The sequence below is a fragment of the Protopterus annectens genome, chromosome 17.part0, assembly GCF_019279795.1.
Source record: "Protopterus annectens isolate FY-2018-M chromosome 17.part0, PAN1.0, whole genome shotgun sequence".
NCBI lineage: Eukaryota > Metazoa > Chordata > Ceratodontiformes > Protopteridae > Protopterus > Protopterus annectens.
Window position 1 is genome coordinate 352,382,328 of NC_056751.1, and position 16,773 is coordinate 352,399,100.

The 16,773-nt window shown below is 38.4% G+C and overlaps 1 protein-coding gene across 2 annotated transcripts in view; it reads right to left on the reverse strand.

The window, feature by feature from the left end:
* Nucleotides 1–16,773, reverse strand: part of TSG101 (tumor susceptibility 101) — a 935,600-nt gene that overhangs the window by 676,940 nt on the left and 241,887 nt on the right. For both annotated transcript variants that reach the window (XM_044059389.1, XM_044059390.1), the window contains exon 5: nucleotides 6,647–6,773. In XM_044059389.1, the coding sequence (XP_043915324.1) occupies nucleotides 6,647–6,773 (127 nt within the window). The remainder of the gene's footprint in view (nucleotides 1–6,646; nucleotides 6,774–16,773) is intronic.

Below are 16,773 nucleotides of genomic sequence, written 5' to 3' on the forward strand. Positions count from 1 at the left end.
GCACTATTTCCCACCTGGCTTGGCTACCATAACTGACTGTTTTTGCTGTAGTCGCTGCCTGGTCCAAGTCGTTGCATCCCTCTCCTTTCTCCCTTGCTTTGCTTGGAATCATTCTGCTCCCCTACCCTACCCCCATTCCCACCCATACTCACTTCAATTACATTTATCCTTACCATAACTCCTACCCCCACTCCATCATCCAACAAGTAACTCCTCCTCCAATTCAAACATCCAATAATAAATAGCACCCTAACACCACCATCCTATAATACAACACTCGCCCATCCAAAACTACTTCAAAAACAATCTAGCATCCTGACATCACTTCACTTACCATACCTTCTATTATATTTCCTATTATTTCTAAAAGACCATTGATAACTAACAGCTGACAATATTTCTTCACATTAATCAATATGACCTCCATTCATATACCTATTTCTCTACTTTGCCCCTTCTCACTGTCACTATACCTCCTATCTCAACTAACACTCGCACCTCAAACTATCACATCTATAACTGCCATACAATTCACAGCTCTCTCTCCAGCTACTCAGAAATACCCCCTAGCCTGTACACATACAAATACATCTACAAACCAAACTAAACAACTTCCCTTCCAAAAAAGCATTCACAGCTATATATCTATCTCCAGCTGCTTAAAAAGAAATCTCCCTCCTTTCACTCACTTGTACAAGCTAACATATTCCTATGTGGAGATATTCACCCAAACCCAGGACCCAACCCCTTGAATGCCAACAGCCTTAGTTTACATAAATCTCTAAAATTCACAACAATTAACCTCCAAAAACAAAATACCTGAATTCCATGCCTGGATATCCCAAAATAAACAAGACATACTAGCTAACACTTTCACCATTGTCCCATATTTCAACCCCATTCCTCAATTCTCTACAGTCAAGATACTTATACCACTTCCCAAACCGAACAATTCTAAATATTTCTGCATCATAGCCATATACATCCCACCAGGTACCAATATTCCCCTACTATAAGATATATTTACCTGGATATCAAACAATATAAATAACGAGACAATTACCCTAGGCTACCCTACCTAGATGTGATATAAACTGTCTAAATTTCTCCAGTCATTCTCCCTCATCCCATATCAACCTCTTCAACTTTACACAGCTAACAGATACAACTAGGCCTAACAGAAATAAAGACAGTGGCTCAATTCTTGACTGGATATTAGTCTCTGGCCCAAACAAAACTTCAGCAGCAGGTACACTTCCTAGTAGCATTAGTGACTACTTACAAGCCCATACAGTACACAAATCCAACCTGGTACCTTCCCAACACAAATACAAATTAACTAGAAATCTAAGCAACTTTAGTCCTACAACCCTTAAAGAAAGTCTGAGAAACTTTAACTGAAGTACACTAAAAGTCCTGCCCCTTGATGAGGCCATTGAGCTCTTTAACTACAAGCTCAACACCCTAAACAAACTATCCCCAGTACGACAAAAAAAGAGTAAAAACTAAGCACGCTATATAGTGATCTATAGCCACCAAGCAAATCATGATGGCCAGGGACAAAATATGGAAAAAATGGCTAAAAGGGCAAGAATCTCACTGATCTCTAGCACTTTACGCAGCTCCATAATCAAGCTAAGCAGCTAGTTATTAATGACAGAAAAGAATATTATCTAAGCCCCCCAAAAAAATAAGGAATTTTTGACTTCATTTCATCTCTCATTAACCCTAGAAATAAAAGCAACCCCTAATCATTCTCTGAGGAAATACCCAGCGAAATAGCCACTCTCAAACTCGCACTTCATTGACCCTATAGCTGAACTCACTACTACCGTCCCTCAAACGAAGTCCAGTACTAACTCTCCTCCACCAACATCTTCCTCACAGGCCACCCCAACCCCCTCCCTACCATCCTTTTCTTTTTCTCCCATACCTACAGCTACGATAACTAAACTTCTCCTAAAATTAAAACCTGGTTCTTGTCCCCTGACAATTTACCCCCAGAATATCTCCAAATGTCAGCAAAATCCATTGTCTATCCCATCAGCATACTTCTCAAAAGATCCCTCCAAGAGTCCTGTGTGTCCACTATCTGGAAGAAAGCATATATTCTTCCTCTTCACAAAGGTGGCAATAATACAGATATTTCTTACTTTTGACCCACTGCTATTCTCTCCTCCCGCTCTAAAATCCTGGAAAAATGTATCCACTATCAGCTTCTAAACTATCTATTACTAAACCAACTCCTCTCCCCAACTCAACATGGATTTAGGCCATGTCACAGCATAGACACCACTCCTCTTTCCTTTATGGACACAGTCAACCAAGCTAGAAATGCTGGTAAATTTGTATCCTCACTCATTTTCGACCTCTCAAAAGCTTTTGATATGGTCTCCCAACCCCAACTCCTCTGCAAACTCTCCAATCTATGTATCTCCCCCTCACTCTAAACTGGTTCACCAACTATCTAAAAAACAGACAACAATCAACTACATGGTTCAACTCTCTCTCTCCATTTCTCAACTCTTCCATAGGTATTCCCCAGGGCTCCATTTTAGGACCCCTTCTTTTCAATGTTTTTATAAATGACCTTCATTCTACCCTTAACAATGTTTCTGTTGTACTGTATGCCGATGATTCAACCATTATTTACTCTGCCAAATCAACAGAACTTCTACACATAACCCAAAATGCTTTTACTGTTACTGAAAAATGGATGGCTGATAGCCTGTTAGCCCTAAATCCCATCAAAACCAAAACACTATTTACTCCCAAGAAAAAACAACTGGTTAACAAGACAGATTTCATCATTCAATTTCAAAACAATGCCACTATAGAGGTAGTCTTCAGCACTAAATTACTAAGAGCAATTCTAGATGAAAACTTACATTTGACCTCCATGTCCACAAAAATATCAAAAAACAAACCAAAAACTAGGATCCCTCTATTGACAAACACTTTCTCAACTGCTCTACTAAGCAGACTCTTGCCCTAACCTTTCTCCTACCTTCTCTCCTGTGGGGAGCTCCTCTCTTTAACATCCAGTCCTCCCTAAAAAACAAACGAGTCCTGCTACAACAAGGTCGCCAAGTTTGCAACCAACACAAAATACTCTTCCCATCACTGCATCTCCCTAAAATCTCTTAACTGGCTCGAACTTCTATAGTATCTCACTTACCTGCAACTGATCACAGCAGACAAAATGATTTACAAACCCTTAGACTGCCCAGGCTTTTCTTCCATCATAACCCACAATCACCCAAAGAGGCCACTCAGATCTGAAAATCAACTTCTCCTGCAAGCTGACAAACCAAACCTCCCACCTGGCAACATGCTTTACTCCTACTCTATTTGCCAAGATATGGAATTCTCTCCAAATAGATATCACAACCTCTAGTAATATCTCCACCTTCAAAAAATCTATGCGGCAACACCTCTCCACCCTCTGGCAACACAGATGTCTCAATTCTCATACATCCATAACCTGATTCCCAATAAAAAGTTATATTCTCCTTAAATAACATTGTAGCCTATTCAAAATTTCCTCTGTCACAAGTAAAAATAGATATAAGCTATTTTCCTAAGCCTTACTATCTACCTGTACTCTACTACCTTGCTATGTTGCAATTAGTTAATAATTCAATTATACATTGCTCTGTACTGCTGTGGTGTCTGCCACTCCTAGTACATTGTAAATATTTCTATATGACTGCTTTTATCACTATATTATCTCTAAGTGTACGACAATATGACTACTTAGTTATGCAACTCTGAACTGTTTTAATTTGTATTTATAATATGTTTATATGCTTTTTATTCTGTTTTTGTATAATACTGTTCTATTTCTGACAATACTGTTTGAGATCTACTAACTGTTTTAGATGTTCTGTACTACATGTACCAAATGTCCCTGTGCAGCTTTTCTCCCCGGACCTCCACTGAAAATGGGCTCTTTTGGCCCAATGGATTCTCCCGGTAAACAAATGCCAATAAATAAATACAATAAATAATTAAATAAACGTATTATTGTTTATGTCATAAATGATAAATTAATACAGATGTTTCTTGTTTAAAAAAAAAAAAAAGAAGTTGAGAGGTATGATAGGGATACTTTTATGTACATGCAAGATTTTTTCCCTTATTTACAAGCTTTATTTCTTTTAACAATTATTTTCTCTTAAATAACTAGATCCACATAAAAGGAAGACAAAAATGTAGATAATTTGTCCAGATGCATTTTCTCTTTGTTCTGTTAGACTACATCAACAGATATGTTTTCACTGCCTCATTACATTAAAATTCTAAAATAACCCCCCATTGCAGCTTTAACAGGTATCTAGCTGACAACACACAAAAATATACTTTTTAAAAAGGAAGCAAACAAGAACAAATCAACAACGTGTAGCCACATTACCTGATATTCTGGATCTGCATTTACATGTAAGTCTAGAGTTGTCAATTATCCCCTAGATTCCACGGATATTGTAACAAAGACATTTCGCACAACATGTTTACATTTCCCTTTAATGTACTAAAACAGGTAAAGTACATCTGCAGTCTGTTTTTTGTTACTAGATATTCTGACTTTTCTCCCATCTTGGAAAAAATTGTCAGGCAAGCCTGGGAAATTGTCTGTGATGACATTTCCATTGGCACATTGTTTCCTAAACATATAGTATTTTCTTATAGCAGGTATAGTAACTTAAAAGAACTGTCAAATAATAAAAAAAGTTTAAATTCAAGTTTTGTTGAAAACACAAGTAAAAATGTTGGGACTTACTGCTGTGGAAAATGCTCTATATGTAATCGTGTTGAGAATTTAGATGGGAAAAAGATTAATGACAAGTTGTATAGGGCCAGAGGATATTATAATTGTGACAGCTGTGGAGTAGTGTATATAATAGGTTGTGACTGTCATCCAACCTCGTGGTACATTGGTCAAACTACCAGGAAGGCCAAAGTAAGAATTATGGAACATCTGGGGGATGTGAGAAGACGGAAACTTGAGAGTCCCGTTGCTATGCACTTTTTGTCCAAACATCAAGGTTTGGACCAAAGTTTATTTTTCAGTATTCTAGCATGTCCGGTGATTAATTGTGGGAATTTTAAAAAGCAATTGAACAGACTAGAGAGTAGAATAATAATTAATGTTCATACATTATGCCCTCAGGGTATGAATTTGGAAAATAATTTGAACATCTAAATCATTATAATGTTATAAAAAAAGTACATGACAGTTAAAGGTATTTCAGTTATAATAAATTGGATAGATTTATAGCATAATAAAGTATCATAATGTATGAACTTTTTAGGATGCATTGTAGTAAACATGAAAAAATGAATAGTCACATAGTTAAAGGTTGATCAATATTAGAGGTTGGGAGACAGAGATGCACTATGAGAACATAAATTGTTTTGTGTCTATATATAAATTAGGTGAACAGTGCACTTTGTGCTCATAAGTACCTCAGTGAATATTAGTAACTTACTGAAGCACGTCACTTTAAATTTTGTAAAACATGGTATGAATCAACTTTGTACTAAATAATTATTTAAAAAGTGTTTAAAAAGCATTTAAAAATATTTAAAAACATTTAAAAAAACTCGCAAACATTTAAAATGATTTAAAAGTTATTAAATCTATGTATCATACTTAGGGTTCCTATTATGTTATCGAGAGATAATGTAATCGAATGGCCAAAACATCGAAACGGCCGCAGTTCGAAGATCGCACTGTGGGATCGCAGTACAGTGAAGATTGGGATATTTGCCCTTTCCTCACTGTAGTGCGATCTCAGATTTGGAATATATATTTAGCGGGGGGGGGGGGGGCACAGCCCCCCACAATAAAAGCTTCGATATTCGGCCATTTCAATGTTTTTGGCCATTCGATTATGTTTGATAACGTAATATGAACCCATCATACTTAATATATGGATTTTTGAATGTGTTTTGAAATTTCATACACTAGCCTGTTTGAATGAAATGCACAACTGGTTTACCAGCAACATAATTGTTTAATTATTTAAGTGAATGTAGTTGATTAACTGAATTATTTGGAAGTTAAAGGGTATATACAGGGACAGAATTGTAATGTGAAAATGTTCCAGCAGAAGGCAAGAAGCCGAGGTACCAGAACGTTGTACTATTAAAGAAGTTTTTTCCAGCCAGTGGTGTTCCTGTTTCTGTTCCTGATCGTGCATGTAGTTGAAGTTAAGTTTTCGTTTATGTTTGGATATACATCTGCAGTCTTGTCAGAAAACTCTTTTGGCAATAAATGTCTATGTTTTACTATAAAACACCAGTTTTAGCAACAAGTTCTTCTACACAGATAAACCAAAAACTGAAAAGGATCTGGACCAGAAAGCATAATAATAAAAAATACTAAAAAATATTATCAAAATATGAATAAAATGTAAACTTCAAAAAATGGTCTTCTTGAGTTCCAGAAGAATGAAAGTCTGTACAGATTTTGTGCTCTATCTAAAACACCACTATTTTTGCCTGGTTCCAGAAGAACCAGATGTTCACTTCAGAGGGGAAGGGTCCAAAATTTCCAAGAATGAATTGGGAGTATGTGTGGACTCTTCAAGGGGAAAGACAATCTAAAAAAATTATTAAAGAACAAAGCATGAACTTTACTTACTATTTGGAGGTCCTGCTGCTGGGTATGATGGGTATGTGGCTGGAACAGCTGGGCGAGAAAACACAGGAGGCTCTTCTCCAAACACTACAGTCATAACCTGAATTAGGCCAAGCAGCTCTGATTGAGGCTGAATAAAATGAACAAACTTACATCATTTAATGCCAAATTAAACTGAACAAAGAATACACATTTCATCAGTTACTGCACTCTCATCAATCTGCAAGTGTAAGCATATTGACTGTTCAACATCATGCTAGCTCTTGAAGGTTCTAAATCAGGTGACATGTACTATTAGTTCAAACAAATACTCTGAAGAGGCCAATCATTTTAAACATACAGCTGTTCAACACCCATTGTGCCAGACTGAACCAGTGAGCTAAAACTGAATAATGGGCACGTTTCAGATGTAGAATCAGTTCTGAAAATTCCACGTCCTAATTTTTAAGATTTGTTTTTATATGCAACACACTAACACTGATACGCGGAGATGGAATGTTGTTTAAATAAGTGCTGTCATTTAACATGCAATTGAACTTACAAAACCAAAGCCCTGAAAGAAAACACACTGATTTTTTTTTTTAAATATTTGGCAAACAAGAGAACATTTAACTATGTAAGCAGATCCTTCTGATGTTTGTCCACTAATGCATGACACTGCACAGCAACTAGAACTGTATATACAAACTGTTTATACAGTTAGGATAGACCTAACCATTTTTTCTTCACATTCGTATTACCACCAAAACACATTTGTGTGTTACTGTGAATAGGTGATATACAGCATGAGGGGGTCAACCGAGAATAAGGAATGTACCACATATCTTTTTCTTTCATTTACTGTACATGTGTGTGTGTGTGTGTGTGTGTGTGTGCGTGCGCATTTGTACGTGTGAAAGGCAGGGTTTGTGAACAACTGCATACCAATTTGCTGCACCACCAGGCATAGTATGCAAACCTAACACACTGATATTTTCAAGTTTCTGATGTAGGAAAGTTTATATTGAATGCAGAGTTGTAACTGCAGTTTTGCAGACTAATTCCTGAAAAGATTGCAGTGGGCAGACTGTTAGTTGACAGTCTTTTGGTCAACTGATCAATATCTTGCAAAGCTTTTTTTTTTTTCAATAGCAACTGTAATTTCCAGATAACTGATAACTGAAGCTAGTCTTCTATCACATTTTGCTCAGTGGCTACTGTTACAAACAGATGAACCACAAAAAGCTGTTTTTCGCCAATAAGACGTATAGCGCCATCCGTGGTATCCCTTTCATGTATTCTGTATCCAAGGTACAACCTGCTCATTGACCAGTTCTAACATACCTAAAATTGTTGTCTTTTACATTACAGGGATCTAGAGTAGGTAAAGAGATGTGCTTGGTGGAAGGTGTGAATTTTCCTCCTTCAATGGCAAGGAAGACCCGGGTAGGTGGGTGGTGGGTCTGGCACCGACTATCCTGCACTACCACAGAGCAAGTAGAGGGCGTAGGACTGAATGGACAGCTATCCTATGGCAAACTGTAATGTGGCCAATTTGTGAAATAAATGGAAAGAAATGAGAATATGGATGGAAATGTTCCCTTGGTATGATGTTGAATAAGGCCAGATATCGACAGCACTGCTGCTCTGCAGATTTAAGAAATGATGCATAGACGGATGCAAACTAGGTCTCCCTCAAAAACGCTGTCTGTGCGCACCTCCTGAATTAACAATTGCCAAACAATTGGTAAATAAATACATGGCTGTAGCTATTTGACACGAGAGAGGTGTCTGTGTCTTCATTACAGGAAAATTGTTGGTAACTTGAAATTTAGTAGATGATGGAAAACTATATTGGAAAACATGACCAGAGCCAGTGAACTCTAGCGATTTGTCTGTGACTATTACACAAGTTGTTGATAAATGGAAATGTATGAGATAATGGAGAACTATGGTGGAAATAATGCAAAAATCATACACATCAAAGGTATAAAGCAATGAAAAATGATATGTTGTTACTATATTACTGCATATTGATGCTGCTAGACAGGAGACAGCCATTCCAAGTCTCAGACAATACATAAGTAACTAAAATAATTGCTGCCTTATCTGAGTAATTGGCTAAGTTTTAAGTGATGCTGATACCACAAATACATAAACATCAACATCACATTGTCACATGCAATAACAGTGTTCATATGGTCATGCATTGCCAACATAACATTCACATTATTTAATTTAAAAGTTAACTGTAACACCCTCAAGGCATAGTAAGTACTGGCAATAATTCAACGTTCAACAGTGAGCATATCTGATTCAATGCGAAAATGTTTTGGTTCATGTAATAATCATTTGTCACCTTATGCTCAGCGACGGCATGCATCACACATATATGTTCATGAAATGTGACATGCAACATCTTTATACCATAAGTCTGGAGTACTAATTGCTACCTTATGTGAATATTCTCTAGTTTGTTACATGTATATCATTTGTACTCTCTTATTGATTCAAGTGTTGCACACCAGGGTGCTTGGTTTGGTGTGACAAACTGTACAACACCTTTATGCTTCTTTGTACTCATTAGTCAATACTGCAGAGAGCTGCTCTTGAGTAAACAAATGGCATGTGTGCATCTGGGAAAATGGCAAACAACCTATTCAAAAGATACATCTCTATTAGTATGTGAATCAAGATGGCAAGTCTGTGAATCTGATTCCATAACTCTGAAATCGTAATGTACAAATAACTTGGTTATCACTGCTGAAAGGGTGTGCATAATGCTATGTACTGAAATAAGGATCCTTTTGTTGCTATTTTGGATACATTGGAAAAATAGTCAATATCTGTCACACATTAAACTCTAGTGGCTGATATAAAACAGTTACGTGTACAGCTAATACTCTTTAAAACATCTACATTACAGCATGAACAGAATCACAAAAGGAAAAGATTTAATGAGAAAGAGAAACATTCATAAGCTAAACCATTAAAAGTTAAAAATATGATCCACCCTTCCTATCATGATAGACATGTTCACATCTCATTCATCTTGACACCACCACAGCAAACCAGTATCTTTGACTACCTTCATGAAAGGTTTTGACGACCCTAGCAACCACTTCTTCGAGGCTCATACATTATAATATCACATTATACATCTTTATGTAGTTGACAGAAGTCAGAGCATTGATAGATACATGTGTATGATGCACTGTCATCCTAAAAGACCCAGCATGACACCAGTAATCAACAAGACTTACATAAGGTCCAACAGTACAATGTGTGACACAAACTATGCAAGTACATCTCATCCCATGACAGACATTACTTTTACTCAATAAAAATGCACTATACAGATAACTACAGTATATGTCAAATGTCAGCCACATAACAGTGATCCAACACTTTCAATCACATATGGTGATGCCTGTCTTCATTATTGTGCCATTGCATTAAGTCCAACACAGATACACTCCATACTTGACAACATAGTCAAATTGGGGCATCAAGCATCTTATCACATACATGTATCTGTATTACAGATGATCAGTGCATTTGTGTTGTCAGTGTTGTCTCAGGTTCTGCATTTAAGGTAAGGAATGTATAATGATGTTCATACTTAGCCATTTCCTCATGGATTTTGAAAACTGGCAAAAACAGGACGATACCTCTAAATGTCTAGAATTTTGCAGATCTCTTATTTTGCCTCATATCTTGCACCTGTCTCTGACAATGTTTTGGTGTCTGGTATAAAAACTAACAATTACAGTCAGTCAATAATGACACAGATTACATTTCCATACATCTCACTGTTCTGGTAAAGAATCATGACACAATTTGTAATCAAGAAGTATGAAACTGTAATGTCTGTCAGTACAGATTGTAAGAATCAATCAGTGATTTATGAGGGCTGGAATAAAATCAAGACATCAGGGGTGTACTTTCAGCTCAAGGAAAGGTAACAGGTGTGTGTGTGTGTCTATATTGTGTCTGTATATATATATATATATATATATATATATATATATATATATATATACACACACGTAAGTGTATATGTGTGTGTAGGAGATGCTGTACACGAGTAGGAGAGTGACTTACGTTGGTATGGTGTGTCACTGTGTACTTCCCCAATACTGATTTGCAATCTTGGTACTTAAAGGCTATTCAGAGCCTTGTAAATCAGTTGACAATAAGGTTATTTTTATTTCAGATTAAATTTAGAGTGGTAGGACAGGTAGGTCTGTGGATGTATATCCTTGAAACATGTGATCATAAAGTAATGAAGGATATATTCAGCTCAACAGTAGGACCAATTCTTGAGTTCAGTTTGATCTCCTGGAGTTTAACAATGGCTGAAATAGGAGAACTTGAGATTGTGCAAAAGTATTGTACAAAACGAACAACAAAAATTAGACTTCTGCCACACACCAAAAGATTAAAATATTGATGTTTATATACTATTCTTTACAGACTGGTCAGATGAAAATTGTCTGGCCTTTAAAGTAGTAACTGACAATGATTTTAAAACCCACCTGGGGTTAGATTTGGTCATACCACTATAAGGTGTAAGAGAAAGGGGACCGACTTATAAAATGAAACGCAAAGAAAGATTCAATGAAAAGACAAGATAAGTAACACTACAAATGCCAAAACTGTGGAGTAAGCTACCATTAAAAGTCAAATGTAACTATGTTTAAAAGCAAACAAGATAGACTATACACTTTACGGGAACTATTAAATGCAAACGTGGAATAGAGGAATCTGCATATATGGTAAAACCTTGCAGCTGTTCACCAGGAAATATCTGTAGTAAGCCATTTATGCAGCTATGCAAATCAGAAACTCATTCAGCTGCATATTATGTTTATGGCAAGTGCCATATAGTGTGTGTGTGTGTGTGTGTGTGTGTGTGTGTGTGTGTGTGTGTGTGTGTGTGTGTGTGTGTGTGTGTGTCTGTGTGTCTGTGTGTGTCTGTGTGTGTGTGTGTGTGTGTGTGTGTGTGTGTGTGTGTGTGTCTGTGTGTGTGTGTGTGTGTGTGTGTGTGTGAAGTTAGCTGCCATACTTCACCCTCCCAGACAGTAATGAACAAATTCTGCAGCATGGGTTGAATACTAGACAAGAAAAACAAATTTACTACAGAATTAGATTTCTGAATGATCACTGCTGTAAGTAGCCTTACTTATATGGTTATATTCTGCATAGGATATATCAAGCAGGCCTGCTTCCACAGCTTCAGGGCACCTTCCACACACCCAAGCCATCAGTCAGCTCAAGGTAAGCTGACTAAAAAGACAGGGTTGGTGGCCAAGTCCTTCAGAGCTTTCATGACAACAGAGACAGGCTGAGCCCAGAAAGTACAATGCTAGGAACAACACATAAATATCCACAACCTGGCATAAGCAAGACACCAAAAGAACAAAGGGGATGGAGTGTACGCAGCAGCTCATGCAGCCACGAACACCAAAACATCTACTGTTAAGAGTAAGTTTACTTACACCACTGTACTATGTTCATCATATTGATCACTGCTGCCGGAGTCTTAGCTATATGTGTCGTTTACCTTAGCTTACCACATTTGGGTAGTGGAAGAGAAACAGTCCAGGAACCCCTACAAAATGATCCTAGAAAAGCCTGATCTAGACACAAACAATGTACAATATACAATTCCTTCCTCTGCTAGGGCAGGCAGTGAGAAATGTAATGCCGGAGAACTTTTGGAACATAATTGTACATAGCAACATTATGTTTTTGTACACATTTACAATATTTGCACAAACATTTAAATCACTAGCTGCTTTTGAACTTGGTTAAGTTAACAGAGAAACTGTTACTAGCAATTATACAAATTCTTGTCCATTACCAAAACAGCTGCATTCACATGACTTCTGAACATGTTTCTTTAGTTTCTGTCTAAAAGCTGGGTAGATATTCCCCTTCCTCAGTTGAGAGGAGAGATGTTTCCAGATAAAAGGTAAAACCCTGGAAAAGCTTTTTTTCAGCATTTGTAATGGTATCATCACTCTGTGTTTTTAAACTGTATGAGGAGAATTTCACTTGGGAGTTGAGGCAACAGTTGTTGTTGTGTTTTTCGGCTTTTCTCGGTTAGGGGTCACCACAGAGGAACTCCGGTCCGCTAATAACTGGCAGTAGATTTTTACGTGCCGAGTTGCCAGCCCTGACACACAACCTTTAACGAAGGTACGCCCATTCACACGTCTCCACACAGAAGACGCTCTAGCTGAGAATCGAACAGGATGTCTTACTGTGAGGCGACAACGCTACCGCAGCACCACCACCGCAGTTAAGGACAATAATTTAAAGATAAAGGCAGAGAGAAGGAAGAGGGAGTTGGTTACAACAGGAAGCCAAATGGCTTTGTTTAGGGAAGTAAGGTTGTGTATATCTGGGGGACCTAGGTAAATACCTCTGCACATTCTTTTGGTGCGAGTTTGTGGGCATTGTTTAAAGACTGTTGCATGACAACAGGCAGAGAACATTACAGGTATGGTAAAAGAATGTTTACTGCAGAAGTACGATGGGTCAGTAGTGGTGTTGGGGTTATGTGACTGAAGATGCCATAGCAAGCTTTAAACTAGTCTTGACCTCGACTGACGGTGCTTCAGTATGCACCTTTAAAGTTAAATAGGGGTCAGGAGTAAACCCAAATATTTGTACTGGGTGACTTGGCAGAGTTTGAAAGCTACGTGGGATAAGGGGCTGATGTTTGAAGAGCTTCTGGTGAATGGTGAACAGCATGATTGTGGTCTTAGCACCGTTTAGAATTACACTGCTAGTTTGAAACCAGTTTTAGACAATTTCATTTAGTTCATCTGTTACATTGCTCCAGAGTTACACCCGAAAAGTTAACCTCCAGCTTTAGCAGTTTGAAATGTGTTTTTTCCATTGCAAATGGAATTGGCATTCTGGTCTACTAAACTGGGGGTTCCCTCTGTCCTATTCCCACATATCCATGCGTAGCATATCTATTAATTGTAAGGTTGGAACAGTTTGCAGTAAATGTAAAATTTGCTAATTTTGTTATTTTGAAACGGATCATAGCTTACATAAAAAGAAGTCTTAAGAATTAGGGTCATATTTCCTCTTGGGGAAAAAAATCTGAGACGTTTTATACCTCTAAGTCTTCTGTTTCCAAAATATGGAATAACTGCCGCTAATAATGTGGCAAGATAAGTAAATTATAACATTTATATTCAACTTTAACCAGGACGTTCACAGTTAAAACAGTACTAATACTTATGTCTGTGAATTAATACGATTCAGTATTATTTTTCACAATGAAATTCCAATCAATTAATGTACAGCAGACCCTTTCAATATGGAACAAACGGTATGGGTTGTGGACTTTTAAGAGTCAAAATGAGGAACATACATAACAATTAAGTACTGTGAGAGGTATGAAAGTCTCTGTATGATTTGTACAGTTATGTTGTATTTACCAGCTTATACATAGAATTACCACAAAGAAATCTTCAGTTTACAATGTCAGGCATATGCTGTGATTTGATAATTTGGCGTGAAGGGTTAACCTAAGAATGATCGAAGCACTAATGTTTGACTCACCATAAAAATTTATATTAAAAAAACAATGATTTGAAGACTCCCACCAAAAAACAAAAAAAAATTTTTTTGCATGGGGATAAGCCCCCCGCCCCCCCCCCCCCCCATCTTAAATTACATATGCTGTCTCCACGGTCACACCACCATGAAGAAAAAGGGAAAGATCTCAAAAAGCAGTCCATCAGCTCACCCAATACAGTTAGGGTTATTTAAGTGGGCCAAAGTGGGACATGGGGGTGTGGCCAATATGACACTAGCCACACCCTCTGCCATGACCACCACAGGAGTGGTGAAGGAGATGCTATTATGGCTATGACAGATGGCTGCTGGAGTGGCTAGCTAACTGGCTGCTGTAGTGGCTGGCTGCTGGAGTGGTTAGCTGGCTGGCTGGCTGCTGGAGTGGACAGCTAGCCGGCTGGCTGGCTGCTGGAGTGGCTAGCTGGCCGGCTGGCTGCTGGAGTGGCTAGCTGGTTGGTGGGAGTAGCAGCTGGATGGATGAATGACTGGATGGACGGCTTGATGGATGGCTGACTACATGAATGGATGCCTGGCTGGATGGATGGATGGCTGGCTGGCTGGCTGCATGAATGGATGCCTGGCTGAATGGATGGATGGCTAACTGCATGAATGGATGCCTGGATGGATGGAAACATGAATGGATGGATGGATGGCTGGATGAATGGCTGCATGAATGGATGGCTGGCTTGCTGGATGAATGAATGGATGGCTGGCTGGATGAATGGATGGCTGGCTGGCTGGATGAATGGATGGCTGGCTGGCTAGTTAGAAAAAAAACAAAAACAAAAGAAATCTCGGTCGTTTTTTTACCAGCTGTAGAAGCGCTTAAAACAAAGCGCTCCTAAAGCCACGATCTTTGCAGGGCTCTTCCTGTCCCAATCCCTACCCCTTTCATGAATAAAAGCCAATTGCTGCATGAATTAAAGCACCCGGACCTAACAGGCAGCAGCTTTGCCTGCAGGTCCGGGTTGGTGATGTAAATGAATTGCCCTAATTGCGGCTTTTCCATGGTAATTCAGTGCGATTGAAAAGCGGGACTTTTCAAGTCCCACCACTTTGCACAGCGCACAAGGGATGAGGCAGCTCAACCCGTGAGTGTCCCACTGACAACAGGACGGGTGGCAACCTTAAATACAGTGCATTGCGATGAAACTCACCAAAATATAAACATTTTCAAACTAAAGCCACTTCACCAATGCAGCAATGACCTGTAACTATACTGATATGAAGCCATATATGCATTTCTGCATACGTGTGAACACACACACACACACATATACATATATATATATATATATATATATATATATATATATATATATATATATATATATATATATATACACACACATGTATGTATGTGTGTATAAATATGTATTAGTTAGAAGTGTACTGATTCCATGTGCATGTTTGTCAAGGCATTTAACAGGTATACATAACTTAAAATGGAATGTTCTGTGATAAATCTGTAGACATGTTTCAGGAACATTTCATTTGATAGAACTTTTAACATTTCAAAGATGGCTTGATAGCAGAATGTTTCATTTGCCTGTTCTTTTGGTAGGTGGGAGGGGGAGCAAAGCTGCATTTCTGTTATGGCACAAACAGGGATATTTCCTATTGCTACTCTCCTTTTCTTGCATCCAGCCTGTTGCTAGTATTTCAAATCTCTAGACTTTTTTATGTTTCGACAGTGGGTAAAACTGAGGTGCTACCTTTTCTGTTTTATCTGGGAACAGTTATTTTGTACTTATGTGTATTATCCTTCTGTTGTCTTTTAGGACACCTAGGATTATGCCACCCAGGTGTCTCAATCCTCAAAGACCACCCTTCACTGATGCTGAAAACCAAGTTATTGTCAAAAGTTTTTCGGCAACATGGTGTCTTCCTGCTTGAAAGAGGATGGGGGGATATGTCACACAGAATGCAGATTTCCGAGGCAGATTGTCGATGGTGTAAATGCTATGAGTGGCCATGGCAGGACATATGAGCAGGTGCACCACAGGGCTACTGATATAATCACATCTGCATGGAGGAGAGCAGCTGCAGTGGACCATGATTAGATGGGTACCTGGGGGGGGCCTGCTACTGAGCCACCACTAACACCAAATGAAGAGTTCCTATCTACCATCAGGGATCCAGAAAGCTCTAAGGAAAGTGCAGAACAGCATATCCTCGACATCAGTGTGACAGTTTCAGGAACAGCAAGCATGTCCCAGGAAGAGCTTCCAGATAGGCTTTGGTATCTCAATTGTTGAAGTGTGGTTACTGTGGCTTCAATGCCTGTTGACTCTGGCCATAGCCAAAGTGTGGGAGAGATGTCATGCAGGAGGGTTCTTAGGGGTGCTTGGAGGAGGCCTGCTGTTCATCTTCTACCTGATCCAGGTGTCTCTTCCCATGCCACTTAACATACGTTTAGGACCATCATGGAGGCACAGGCAAGTGACCATAGGTGCTCCACAGAAATTTTTATTTTTTATTTATTTAACATTTCTTAACCAGGAAAGTTCAACTTGGAACGAAACCACTTTTCAATGGTGGCCTTGGGA